This window comes from Myodes glareolus, chromosome 22 (assembly GCF_982192425.1).
Source record: "Myodes glareolus chromosome 22, mMyoGla1.1, whole genome shotgun sequence".
Lineage (NCBI taxonomy): Eukaryota > Metazoa > Chordata > Mammalia > Rodentia > Cricetidae > Myodes > Myodes glareolus.
The window spans coordinates 50752144-50765497 of record NC_142047.1 but is presented as its reverse complement, the minus strand read 5'-3'; the positions used below and the strand labels follow the sequence as shown (position 1 = coordinate 50765497).

The window sequence follows — 13354 nt, the reverse complement described above, 5'->3', positions numbered from 1 at the left end:
CCTTTGTTGTTGAGTCAGCGTCTCCTAATGTAGCCCTGGTTGGCCTGGAAATCACAATGTAGGTCAGGTTGGCCTATAACTCAAAGAGATCCACAATCCTCTGCTTCCCAAGTACTGAAATTAAAGGCATACATCACCATTCTAGGTCAGAATAAGCTTTCTTGATCCCAGTTTGACCAGGCTTCTACTGAGTGACTCTGACAAACTGGGTAGTGGTCTATTGTTGGAGGAGGCCACTTGAAAATAATCACTCAGAAACCATATTATTTGTTATACTGTTTGACCAATAACTTAAGCATATTTCTAGCTTGCTCTTACATCTCAAACTAACCCATCTACATTAATCTGTATATTGCCACGTGGCTGTGGCTAACCAGCAAGGTTCCGGCACATCAGTCCTCAGCTGTGGCTACATGGCTTCTCCTTGACTCTGCCTTCTTTCTCCCAGTATTTAGTTTAATTTTCCTACCTAGCTCTATTCTACTAAGCCACTGGCTGAAACAGCTTTATTCATTAACCAATAAAAGCAAAACATAGAAGGACTTCCCACACCATTTCCCCTTTTCTGTTTAAATAAAAAGGAAGATTTTAACTTTAACATAGTAAAATTACATATAACAAAACAGGTATTAAGCAAGAATTACAGTTACAATATTTATATCTTTTATCATAACTAAAGAAAACTATAACTTTTTATTCTTCAACTCCATCAAAGACTCCAGAAGTACATTGTAAACAACTTCCAAAACTCTAGAATTGACAGAGCTATCTCGCTGCCTGAACAGTCACCCAAAGTTCTTCTATAATGTTGGGGCATCCATCTTCAGCCTACAGGCTCATCGTATCCAGCAGACTTTCCCATGAAGCAGGGAACTTGAAGAGTTCATCAGTTGCTTTCTTCTGTGTCCTGCAGAATGTCTTGCAGACTCTTTATGAAGCAGGAACCTCAAAGGACAGTCTCACCTTTAGGCAAATTCAGTAGTCATTTCTCTGTGAGTCCTGCATGTCCAGTTCACACAGCATACCATCAAGCAGTCCAGTCAAGATTGGTTTCTTGCCCAAATAGCTAACAAATTCCATAAGGAGCCTCTTCAATGCTCATCATCCTCTTGAAGTAGATTGTTTCTGCCAGGAACATGTGTGTCTCATGTCATGAAAAGTCCTAAGTTCTTAAAACATTTTAAATGCCATATTCTGAAGGTGTCTGAAAGATTTGAAGAATACCTATCTAACTGAAATATATCTCTATATGTCTAGAAAACCTAACTAACATGACTACAAGCTTGACTATTATAGATGACTATTAACCTATATTTCTTAATTATACATTACATTTTTAAATAAGCTGCACAAACACAATACCCTAATCAAGAGCAGAAATACACATTTAACAAATTGACCTTAAATTTGTATCAATAGACCAAGATCCATACCAGTGTAAAGTATCCATCTCTATAGCATACCCCCTTTAAATGTAAACAAACATTTATAAACAATATTTGTGAAATTGGGTGAAGTTCTCTCCAAACTGCTTCCTGCTTTTTGTTGGGTGAAGTAATTTTTTTAGGGGTGTTCATAGTGACCTTTTTTTGGGGGGGGGTATCTTGGTCTATCAAACCACATTAGCCTGGAAGGAATCCACAGGTTCTCATCTTCTGTGGAAACAAAAGGAGAACTTCTTTTCCAAAGCAACATATCCTTAGGCTCAAATTTTGAAGTCAAGGTAACCTCCAAAACATATATTTTGGTTTAGCTTAGCAGCCTGAACAATAAAATGTCTCTCTGTACTTAGCTCATTTACAGTCAAAAAATTCAAAGAAAACACAGTAATGTACATAATCCAGACTTTCTGTGTATATTTCATTTTTCTGTGCCTTATTTTTTTCTGTTTCTTTTTATGCAAGTTTAATATTTATTTTATTATCCTTACTCCTTTAATCTATGTCTGTCTGTACTCTTTTATATTACATTTACTGTCCCTTTACTGTTTTTCTTCTCTCTCCCAAGCCGACGTACATATTTTTAAACACACTGTGCCTCGTTTAGAGGCCTTTTATGTCTGAATCTATCCTATTATGTATCTAAAATCCTTTTCTGTTCAGGAGCACTTCTTAAAATGCTAAGCAGCATTACCAGTCTAAGGCTGCTTTGCCTTTTGACTCTACCCAGTCAGTCCATCATGGCAGAGGTCTGTTCAGTGCGAGCCATGCTCACAAACCCATTTTCAGGCACACAGCAGGTCTATGTTGCTATTAAGCAAGTTGTAGCACTCTGCTCACAAACCCTATTTAAATTCTCAGCCTCCTGAAAGAGTCAGAGTTTGTTCTGCCACAGCCCAGGAAGCCTCAGTTTCAAAACCTCACATTTTTTTTTTGTTTTGGGTTTTTTGTTGTTGTTATTTGTTTGTCTTGCTACTAATGAGTCAGGAAAACCTCTCTTAAAGGAATCATGCCTCTGCTTGCTTCTAGCAAACAGAGCCCACCTGAGAAAATGCTGCTACCAAAAAAACATGCTTAACTTTGTTCTTTTGTGTCTAAAATTCTTTTTTAAGCTTTCTCAGATTTTACGTGGATATAGTTGACCACGTTGGTGCACCAATTTGTAGCCACTCTGACTCAAAATAATCACACAGAAACTGTATTAATTAAGTCATTGTTTGGCCAATCACTTAAGCATATTGCTAGCTAGCTCTTATATCTTTGGTTAACCCATTCCTATTAATCTGTATATCGCCACATGGCTGTGACTTACTGGCGAGGTTCTGACACGTCTGTCCCCAGCTGCAGCTTCATTGCTTCTCCTTGACTTCACCTTCTTTCTCCCAGCATTCGGTTTAATTTTCCCACCTAGGTCTATTCTTCTAAGCCACTGGCCAAAACAGCTTTATTCATTAACTAGTAAAAACAAAACATAGACATAAGGACTTCCCACACCAGTCTGTGCCTTCATTAAACTGCCTCTGTCTACTTCAGAGCCTCAGGGCATAGCCTCTGAACAGCCAGTGCCACTGCCACCACCAGGCAGGTAACAATGGGAAGCCATGGGCACATGGCTAGAATATTAGGAGCAGGCATGTCCTAATGCTCACTGCTTAAGGTACAGGCTGGACCAAGAGTAGCTGCTAGTTCTTCAACTTCCTGCTCCATGGTACACACAGTAGGCTATTCAGTCATGGAACCCACAAGTCTTTTCCCAATTTTTAAGATCTTGGACCTTTTTCTAATATTTGAAATCCTAAGGTAGGACTGAAGTGAAAACATTGCTATTTTTTATTTTATATCTAGTCTATTTGTGCTATAAATTTTACCAATACTGATAAGGAGGGGAAATGGAGGATAATGCAGTCCACTCCTTCCCAGTGGCCAGTCAACTGCCCAGGGCTTGTGGTCACAGTTCTGTATGTGTACACAATAAGAATCTTCTCCTTACACCTGGCAATGGCAGAAGCTGTCAGTCTAGCTTGGGTGTCCGATATAAAGTTTTTTTGTTGGTTTGTTTTTGTTTTCTTTTTTTTTAAAGATTTATTTATTTATTATGTACACAGTGTTCAGCCTCCACGTATGCCTGTAGGCCAGAAGAGGGCACCAGATCTCATTACAGATGGTTGTGAGCCACCATGTGGTTCCTGGGAATTGAACTCAGGACTTCTGGAAGAGCAGCCAGTGCTCTTAACCTCTGAGCCATCTCTCCAGCCCTCTCTTTCTTTTTTCCCTTTTTTTCTTCTTTCTTTCTTTTTTTTTCTTTTCTTTCTTTCTTTTTTTCTTTTTTTTTTTTTGACACAGGGTTTCTCTGTGTAACAGTACTGATTGGCCTGTAACTTGCTTTTGTATACCAGGCTGCCCTTGAACTTACTGAGATCTGTCTGCTTCTGCACCTCAAATGCTGGGATTAAAGGCATGCGCCACCACTGCCTGGTGATAATAAAGTACAGTGTCTGGTTTCTTCCTGTGTAAAAACTTAATATGGTGAATCCTTTTTTGTGATGGCCCTTTTTCTGGGGAGATGCAACACGTGCCTTCTCACCCTAGATGGGGACCCCAGGGCAGACCAAAGTATGGATTTGGTTAAATTTGGTGAGCCAGTGAGTTTTACTGAGGTTACTTACATGGCTATAGTAAGGGGTTACTTACAGGAGCATAAGTGACTCAAAAGACAACTGTATCACCAAGGCCCACCCCAGTAGGGGTAACAACTCAGAGCTGGGAACCTGGAGCAGACTGCACTGCATGCCTGCAGGCAGCTCAGCAGGTTAAGAGAGTGCCCATTCCAGATGCCTCAGATGCCTGCTCTTTTGTGCATCTCTGGTTGGTTTTTGCTTTTTCCAGGCAGCTGTCTTGGTCTTAGAGTCTTCTTGGCAACTGTTCTCCTCTGAGAGTTAACTTCACAGCTTAGCTTCACATCCATCTTCTTGGCAGCTCAGCCACAGCTGTGCTGCTCACTCCCTTCCATCAGAATGGACTCTCAGCTTTTCTGTTCATTCTGGCAGAGAAGGACCTAGTGAGTCTGGTCAGTTTCAGGGATTTCCGGAAGCTATTTTGAGTTGTTTACCTTCCTGCTCCAGAAGCTTCCTTGCAGGATGGAATGTTTCAATCTCTAGAAGTGGAATTGTTATGGGATTATCTTAAGTGTTTTTCAAATTGTACTTGGCCAGGTATGCTGTGTTCTTTTTCTGTGGCTTCCAGAGCTCTGTGGAATTTGTTATAAGGAAAGCATTTAATTTAAAGACGTAAAAACAGGCTTTTGCCACATGCTACAGTGGCTAAGACTGGTGTTCTGTCTGATGACCTAACCTAGACAAAAGCCCAGGACTGTTTATGGGTTTGGGAGAAGCAGTGGATGGTGGTGTTTCATCTTTCTCTGGAAGAACATTGTGTTATGGTAGGAAAACTCAGAGCTACATTTGTGTGTATAACTTTCAACAAGAGACAGCTGTGCAGAAAAAAAATAAGAGGATAATATTTTGTCTCCTCAGATGGCGCCCAGAACTGAGACCCCTGTCAGCAGCATCAACAACAGTCTGGAGAATGCATTGCATACATCAGCACATTCCACGGAGGAATCCTTGCCCAAGAGGCCTTTGGGAAAACATGGCAAAGGTGGGTGAGTTATGCTAGACATTAGTGAGAGGTCTCAGGTGCAGGGAGACGGCATCCACAGTACAGAGCTGTGGACTACTGGGGCATAGTGTCATTAGTGAGAGAAAAAGAGTCAGCTCAGGACCCCCAAGACAAAGTCTTTTTTAGCACAAGGGAGATTTATTTGCCCCAGAGGGACAGAGGGCAGATAATAAGAGACAAAGATGGAGATAGAGGATGAGAGAGAAGGGAGAGGGACAGGGATATTTGTCCTGGAAGGACAAAGGACTGCCTCGATAGAGAGGAGACAGATGTGGCATGTAGGAAAATGGTGGTTTTGTAAAGGTACAAGGGTGAATCCTATGTTAGGATGAGGTATTTAATTGACCATATTAATTAAGTGAGCCAAAGGGAGTTTTTCATTGCTGGACCTCAATATTTTGATAGTTGGACCTTGGTAGTCGACCTCAGGAGGAGGAAGTGGCCAAATAAGGGGCTAGACCTTGGTGGCTAGCTTTAGGGATGCAGTCTAAGGGTTTTTAGCGAGGCAGAGAGAATCAGGAAGAAAGGTAAGGCCTGCCATGTTTTCCACATTTGAGCTGGCCAGAGTCCAGACGTGTTCAGAGGGAGTTGTTTTCTTTCCAGTTCTCCCAAGGAACTCAAGACCACATTTCAACGATGTAAACTTTAAATACTGGTGTTTGTTAAGGAAGAAAAAAGAAAGATTTAAATACCCTCTGCTCCTCACACCAGAACCAAACCTAGAATCTAAAGCTGCTGGGCCATAGAACACTTCTTTCCCAACTCAATGGTCTTCTGAGACTTACCCCATGCTGATGTGGTGACAGGTACTCCTATCTTCACTCACTCAGTGCCACCAGCCTCAGTGAATGTAACATGACGGGCCGGCTTGTTGGGGTATCTGTCCCGCCCAGTGCTCCACAGCTGGCAAGCCCCAAAGGAAAATCAACTACACAGAGATCTCTATAAGTTATAAAGCTGATTGGTCCATTAGGTCAGGCTACTTATTAGCACTTATAACTTATGTTACCCCATTATCCTTATCTATGTTAGCCACATGGGCTCAGTACCTTTCTCAGTGTGACAGCTTACATGTTGCCTCTTCGGTGGTCTGCGCAGGAATGGCTGAGGAACCTCCCTGCTTCCCAGAATTCTCCTGTTCTCATTGCTCCACCCCTACTTCCTGTCTGGCTTTCCCACCTATACTGCCTGCCTGGCCAATCAGCGTTTTATTAAAATATGATTGACAGATACAGACAATTCTCCCACACCATTTCCCTCTTTTTTTTTTTTTAAACAAAGGAAAATACCCATAGTCCATTTGTTGAGAATGTGGGCGTAGTATTTCAGGCTACTTCCTGCTGGTTGGGGGCGCTGATAATCTTATGGGGACCTAAAGAAAATTTAGAGTTATAATCAAGTTCTGACTGGAGTATCCTGTGAGTCTTGATCATCTCAGGCAGCAGTCTTGAATCTGTTCTGGATGTAGAACTCTGTCATCTGGGCCATCTGTTCCTGTCGGAGATTTCTCAGGTGGCCTCCCTTGGTCAAAGATGATTTTTCTTAACTCTGAATAAATCCAGAGCCTCTCATTTTCTGTGGAAACAAAAGCAGAATCTCTTCTCCAAAGTAACATTTCTTTTGACTTCAGTTTTGAAGCCAAGGAATTTTCAAAATACCTATCTTGGGTTAGTTCAGCAGCATTTATAAACAAAAGTATTTTAGCAGCTGTTGCTCCTTCCTCAGCATTCAAACAATTAAAAGAGAGCATAATAATATACAGTATCAAGATTCTCTTTGTATTTTCCATCTTTGTGTGGCTTTACTTTAACCTCTATTTCTTTTATTTTTACTTTTACTTTTTGAGACAGGTTCTCTGTATATCTTTGTCCTGGAATAACACTGTAGACCAGGCTGTCCTTGAATTCACAGAGATCCTTCCGTCTCTGCTTCCTCAGTGCTAGGATTAAAGGTGTGTGCTACCACACCTTGAACTCAGAGATCTGTCTGTCTCTGCCTCCCAGGCATTAGGATTATAGGTGTGTGCTACCACACCTTGAAGTCACAGAGGTCAACTACCTCTGCCCCTTAAAGTCTCAGAGGTCAATGTACCTCTGCCTCTCAGGCATTGGGATTAAAGGTGTGTACCACCATACCCTATTTCTCCCTTTCTTTCTTTTTTATTTTTAACGACTTTAACCTTTAGCCTGCATATATTTTTAACACACTGTAAACTCTTTAGAGGTTTTCTTCATCTTTGAACCTCTCTTTACTGTATCTCTCTCTCTTTTTTGACTACATGAGTCTTTAAGGAGAAGATTAAAGCCGTGGCTTTGACGGCTAGATCCAGCCCATTTCTTAACTTTCCAGCCTCACGGCTGAGATACCAGCCAGAGCTGTGTTCACTGCCACAACTCTATGGTGTTTCAAGGTCCTTGCTAGCAAGCAAGCTGCAGCATTCTGCTCACAGACCACACTCAGTCGGACTGCCTGCCTGAAAGAGTCAGAGATTGCCTTGGCAGGACAGCCCAGAAAGCCGACATTTTAAAACAGCACAGCTTATTTCTTGCTATAGCTTAAAACCGAAAAGCATGCGTCCAGCTTTTCATCAACACCATTTAAGTGTTTCGTGGCAGGACCTCTTAATGAGCTGCAAGGTTTTGCAGCTAAAGCTGAGTCAGGAAGCCTCTCTTAGATGAGAGCCTTGCTTGCCTCTAGTAAGCAAAGTAGACCCGAGAAATTGCTGCTACCAACAAAACATGCTTTACTCTATTCTTTCCCAAGCTTTCTCAGGCTTTCTGTGGATTCTGTTATCCACACATTGGCGCCAAGTGAAGTTCCATATTCCTCGTGCCACTGAACAAGTACAATTTTTAAAAGTGTATTTGGAGAGTGGGTTTGCTGAGTGTAGATCTGCAGCTGATGAAACCTCTCACCACAGGCCCTGGGCTTCCTCTCTTTCTGCCAGATTGATTCTGAAAGCACCTGGGCGATTATTTTAAATTAGATGAAGTTATTTGTGGGACCAAGTCTTAGCAGAGTTAGGCAGGGACATCGGTCCTGACTGGTCATGTACCTTGAGGCTCCTGGGAGTCTGTCCATCCCTACTCATGATTTGCACTGCTTTGCTACTCATAGCTGTTGTGCCTTTTGTAAGTTGAGCTGGTCCTTCTGCCCTTCTCTGTCTCTTGTGTCCCAAGCATCAGCTTTTTATCCCACAGGTACATTCCATGCTGTTGCTTTAAAGGCCTGAGCTCACTCTATGTGGAGTGCTGTCTGCTCTGCTAGATTGCAGCTCAGGGTGTTTCTGCTTTTTTGCCATGGTGCCACATCTGTGTCTTAAGACCATGGCACAGGGGAGAGTAGTGGGTGACAGCAATGCTGGAAAGCCTATTCTCCCACCTTGCATTAGCTGCAAGGTCACAGTGCACATGATGCAGGCTGTTCCCAGGAGACTATGTCCCTCTGTTTTCTGTTTGTCCCACCAGGTCTTCCTAGCAGTGTGACCCCAGAATGGAATTGGCACCTAGAGTGCAGGGCTGTCTGCTGGGCCTCTTGTGAGGCCTGATTGTTTTCTGTAGTACTCTCTAGACCAAGTAGGGTATCCACGGTGCTTTTTCTTGAGACATGACCAAGACCCTGGGTTGTGGAATATAATTTCTTTTTCTTTTCTTTTTTCCTTCCTTCTTTCCTTCCTTCTTTTCTTCCTTCCTTCCTTCTTTCCTTCCTTCTTTTCTTCCTTCCTTCCTTCCTTCCTTCCTTCCATCTTTCTTTCTTTTTTAAAGATTTAATTTTATGTGTATGGGTATTTTGCCTGCATGTATGTCTGTGCCATTTCTGTATAGTGTCTGTGGAGGTCAGAAGAGGACATTGGTTCCCTGGGACAGGACTTACAGACAGTTGTGAGCATGGATGCTAGGAACTGAACCCAGGTTTTCTGGAAGATCAGCCAGTACCCTAACCTGGGTATAAATTAACAACATGGCTGTTGTCTGCTGCTCTCTGATTGTATACTTTAGTGCTGAGGAGGATAAAGGCTCAGCAGCTGTAGCAATGGCTGTGGTGGAGCACACTGGAGAGATTGTCCTGTAAGACCGTGCTGTCCACTTTTAGCCAGTCCAGCATTCCACCACTCATCAATAACCCAACACCAGGAGTTTCTTCTATCCAGCATAGGCAGGTAAACTAGCTGAGTTTTTGGTGCCTTTCTCATGATCCTTTCTCCTGTGCTGGGCATTAGTCTGTGGTTACTGTAGTCTGAAGTTTTACCTAGTTTTCTCTTAGAAGTCTTTTTTTTTTTTTTTTTTTGGTTGTTGTTTTTGTTTTTTTGAGACAGGGTTTCTCTGTAGCTTTGGAGCCTATCCTGGAACTAGCTCTTGTAAACCAGGCTGGCCTCGAAGTCACAGAGATCCGCCTGCCTCTGCCTCCTTAGTGCTAGGATTAAAGGCATGCACCACCACCGCCCGGCTCAGAAGTCTTATAGTAATATGATGGAGCTTGCAGAATAATCAGGCTTTGGGCAACATTCCTAAAACATCTGGTGTTCCCACTCTCACAGTGCTCTCAGTGATCCTGAGAGCATGGAATCGGAACCCGTATTCCCAGGAGTAATACACCCCATTTTCCAGAAGAGATTTAAGTCACAGGTGAGCTCCTGAGACACAAACCTCCTGTGCTGTGGGGATGAAGAGAGTGGGAAGGAGAATGAAAACGTTATTGCCAGAGAGCACTCACTCTCGGTGCTGTTTCTTATCTTTCTGTGTAGGAGCAGAGGTCTTGGTTTGATACGGAAGTCCACAGGCCTGGTGATTGGTTGTCTCCCTTCCTCCCTGCCATGATTTGGGACCATTGTATAAAAGATAACTCATCTCAGGTCCTAATCCCTGTGCCAGTTGTTACTGGTGCCAAAGGATTAGGAGGTGTAAGAGGAGACATCCCCAGAGATGCTCAGTGTAGGAGGTTCTGTGCCTTTACAACTAGAACTAGAGTCTGTCTCTGGCAAGACAGGAAAGGGGCTGCTTCTGTCACCTTGATTAAATGGCAGACCTGAAGTAATCTCTGAACTCAGGTTCTTTTTATTCTTAAAAATGTTGGACTTGAAGGAGTTTACGTTTACGTATATCCTGTCTGTAGCAACTTTATACCATCAGACAAAGTGAAGTATTTCAACCCGAGAACTGTACTGAGGCTGTGGCTTTGTTATGTAATGTTATTATGATGAAGAGCAGTTTAAGTACTGAACCTTGAGCCAGGCACTGATGGCAAGCACCTTTAGTCCAGCACTCAGGAGGCAGAGGCAGGCAGATCTCTGTGAGTTCAAGGCTAGCCTGGTCTACAACGAGAGTTTCAGAGCATCCAGGGCTACACAAAGACACCCTGTCTCAAGAAAAGCAAACAAACAAAGACTGAACCTCAAAAGTCTTAGACTTTTCTTTCTTTTGTTTCATTTTTGTTTGTTTTTCGAGACAGGGTTTCTCTGTTGCTTTGGAACCTGTCCTAGAACTAGCTATATAGACCAAGCTGGCCTATATAGCAGATCCAGAGATGGATCTGCCTCTGTCTTCCAGTGCTGGGATTAAAGGTGTGTGCCACCACCACCTAGCAATATTTTGTTTGTTCTGTTTTCTGAGACAAGGTTTCTCTGTGTAGCCCTTGCTGACCTGGAACTCTTGTTTTAGAGCAGGCTGGCCTCAAACTGACAGAGATTCTCCTGCCTCTGCCTCCTGAATACTGGAATTAAAGGCAAGTTCCACCACACCCAGTTTATTCTTGGACTTTAAAAAACTCAAAACACGAGCATGAGTTTTAACAAGACAGGAACTGGAGAGAAAAGCTATCTTCTGAAACCACAGCTGTGTGCTGCCTCTCCTGAGGTGCACTGGGATCGCAGTGTGGCAGGGATAAAAAGCCTTTGTGCATGGAACATCCTGGTTCTGCGTTTGATTCTCACTGTGAGTTAGCAGAGTTCAGAGCTTTGCAGTGAGTGGCTATCCCCCAGATCACACAGTTTTATTTTACTGTACTTACTACTTTTTTGGGTTTTAATTTATTATTGTCATTATTATTTTACAGTTCTGAGAATCGACCCTCGGGCCTTGCACGTGTGTACTAGGTTAGTGCTGTCCCCCTTTCTAAGCAGGCTGCTCACAGCCTTCCTCAGCAGTTCTCCTTTGAACCAAGGCACATACACAACTAGCCAAATGACTGATTCCTCAGTTTCCCTAAAGAAAATGAGGCTGAGGATTTGGGATTGAGGGATGTTCCTCTCACAATTTCTACAGTCAGTGGATGAGTTGGAGGAAGTATAATGTACACCTTTCACTTTCAAACTCTACTTTGAGCTAATATCTCACCACTTTAGATAAATATAAGAATCTGGGCTAGAGAGGTGGTTCAGCAGCCTAGAACACAGGCTATTCTTTAAGAGAACCCTGGTTTGATTCCAAATAATGACTCAAAACCATACTAACTCCAGTCCCAGGAAATCCATTGCTCTTTCCTGACCTCTGTGGACATCAGACACACATGTGGTACACATACATACATGTAGGCAACACATACATGCACATAAAATTAAGAAAATTAAAAAAATAGAACTCTAAGAACCTTGCAACTATGTGTGTATATACTGACTCTTGGAGAGTCAATACTGAACATCCAGATGTGTCTTGGTAACAGGGTTACCTACAAGTGGCAGGTGCTGTGCATGAGGGTGGTTACAGTGCTGGCATGGTTCTCCATGTGCCCTGTGTAGAGGTGCCACATGTATCGTAGCTTAGCTGTTGTATACCTTGTGCCCAATGATGTTCTTACGGTTTTTGTATATATTTTGAGAAGGGGAAAGAAGGATAGTCTTTGAATACTCTGTGTGTTTACCCCTTGGCTGCCCTTTTTCTTCCCGAAAACTGAAGCTCCCAGTTCATTTTGTATAGCTCTGCGGATGTGGACTCTGCCCATTTTCATTAGCCTGAAGTTGTGGTTCTCTGTGACTTCATTCTTGCTGATCATGGAATGCTTGACTGAATTGGTTTTACTCTTTAGTTTTGCCAGAGGCATTCTGTCTGCTGGCCTCCTTTAATGAGAGTCTTCCTGCAGTGTGCGATTGGCTGTCTGTATGCCAGTGCCATTTTTCTCTGGTTGTTTTTACAGTTTTCTTTGGTCCCTATGTGAGATTTTTCTTATAACTCTTTTACGTCTTGTACCAAGTCTGGAGGATTTCCAGCTGTTACAGACTCACTCTTCCTCCTCCTCCTTTTCAGCTGGCACTCCAGGGGCTGTGCGTGCTGTGCCCTCACTATGTCAGAGCCTATAAACCGTCCTCCTCTTTAGACAGGACACTTTTCTTCTTCTTCTTTTTATAATTTATTTATGTGTGTTGATGTTTCACCTGCATGTATGTCTGTGTGAGCCTGACAGAAGCCCTGAAACTGGAGTTACAGACAGGCGTAAGCTGTTGTGTGGGTGCTAAGAATTGAACCCAGATCCTTTTGAAGAGTAGACAGTGCTCTTAACCCCTGAGCCATCTCTCCAGTTCCAGACAGGACACTTTCTTTGCTCTATAAATTCAGTCCCTCTTGTGATTCCCAGCCTGTTGTCCCACTGGATGTTCTTATGTCATATTTCTGTCTGTCTGTCTGCCTGCCTGCCCCCCCCCCCCGTGTCTCTGTCTCTCTCTTTCTTTGTGGTTCTTTTTGCTTTGCTTTATTGAGGCGGGATCTCACATAGCCCAGGCTGGCTTCAAACTCAACTGCATAACTGATGATGACCCTGGACTTATAATGTCCCTGTCCCTACCTCTCTAATGCTAGGATTAAGGTTTGGCTACCACACCCAGCAGATTGATTGTTCTGGTACTGATGGTAACTATGGTAACTAGGGGTGCAGAGATGGTTTGTTTTCTCCACTGAGCACAGAATTAAAAGGTAGGAAAGAGGTTTGAAAAGCTAAGATAGAAAGAAGATACTTTGATAACAGGGCTGTAACCTGGGAGTCGCAGCAGAGCCACTGTACGATAACCAGGGAATTTGGATCTGCTCTCTTAGTTTCATTAATAAAATAATTTAAGAAGGGACACAAACTGGGTGGTGGTGGCACACACCTTTAATCCCAGCACTCAGGTAGCAGAGGCAGGCAGATCTTTGTGAGTTTGAGGTCAGTCTGGTTTACAGAACAAGTTCCAGGACAGGCTCCAAAGCTACACGGAGAAACCTGTCTCAAAAAAAAAAAAAAACAAAAAACAAAACACACACACACACACA

At 42.9% G+C, this 13354-nt stretch overlaps 1 protein-coding gene across 2 annotated transcripts in view; it reads left to right on the top strand.

Annotated features, from left to right (window-relative positions):
- Zcchc14 (zinc finger CCHC-type containing 14) overlaps positions 1-13354 on the top strand; it is a 60637-nt gene that overhangs the window by 21529 nt on the left and 25754 nt on the right. For both annotated transcript variants that reach the window (XM_087900505.1, XM_048437427.3), the window contains exon 2: positions 4973-5096. In XM_087900505.1, the coding sequence (XP_087756631.1) occupies positions 4973-5096 (124 nt within the window). The remainder of the gene's footprint in view (positions 1-4972; positions 5097-13354) is intronic.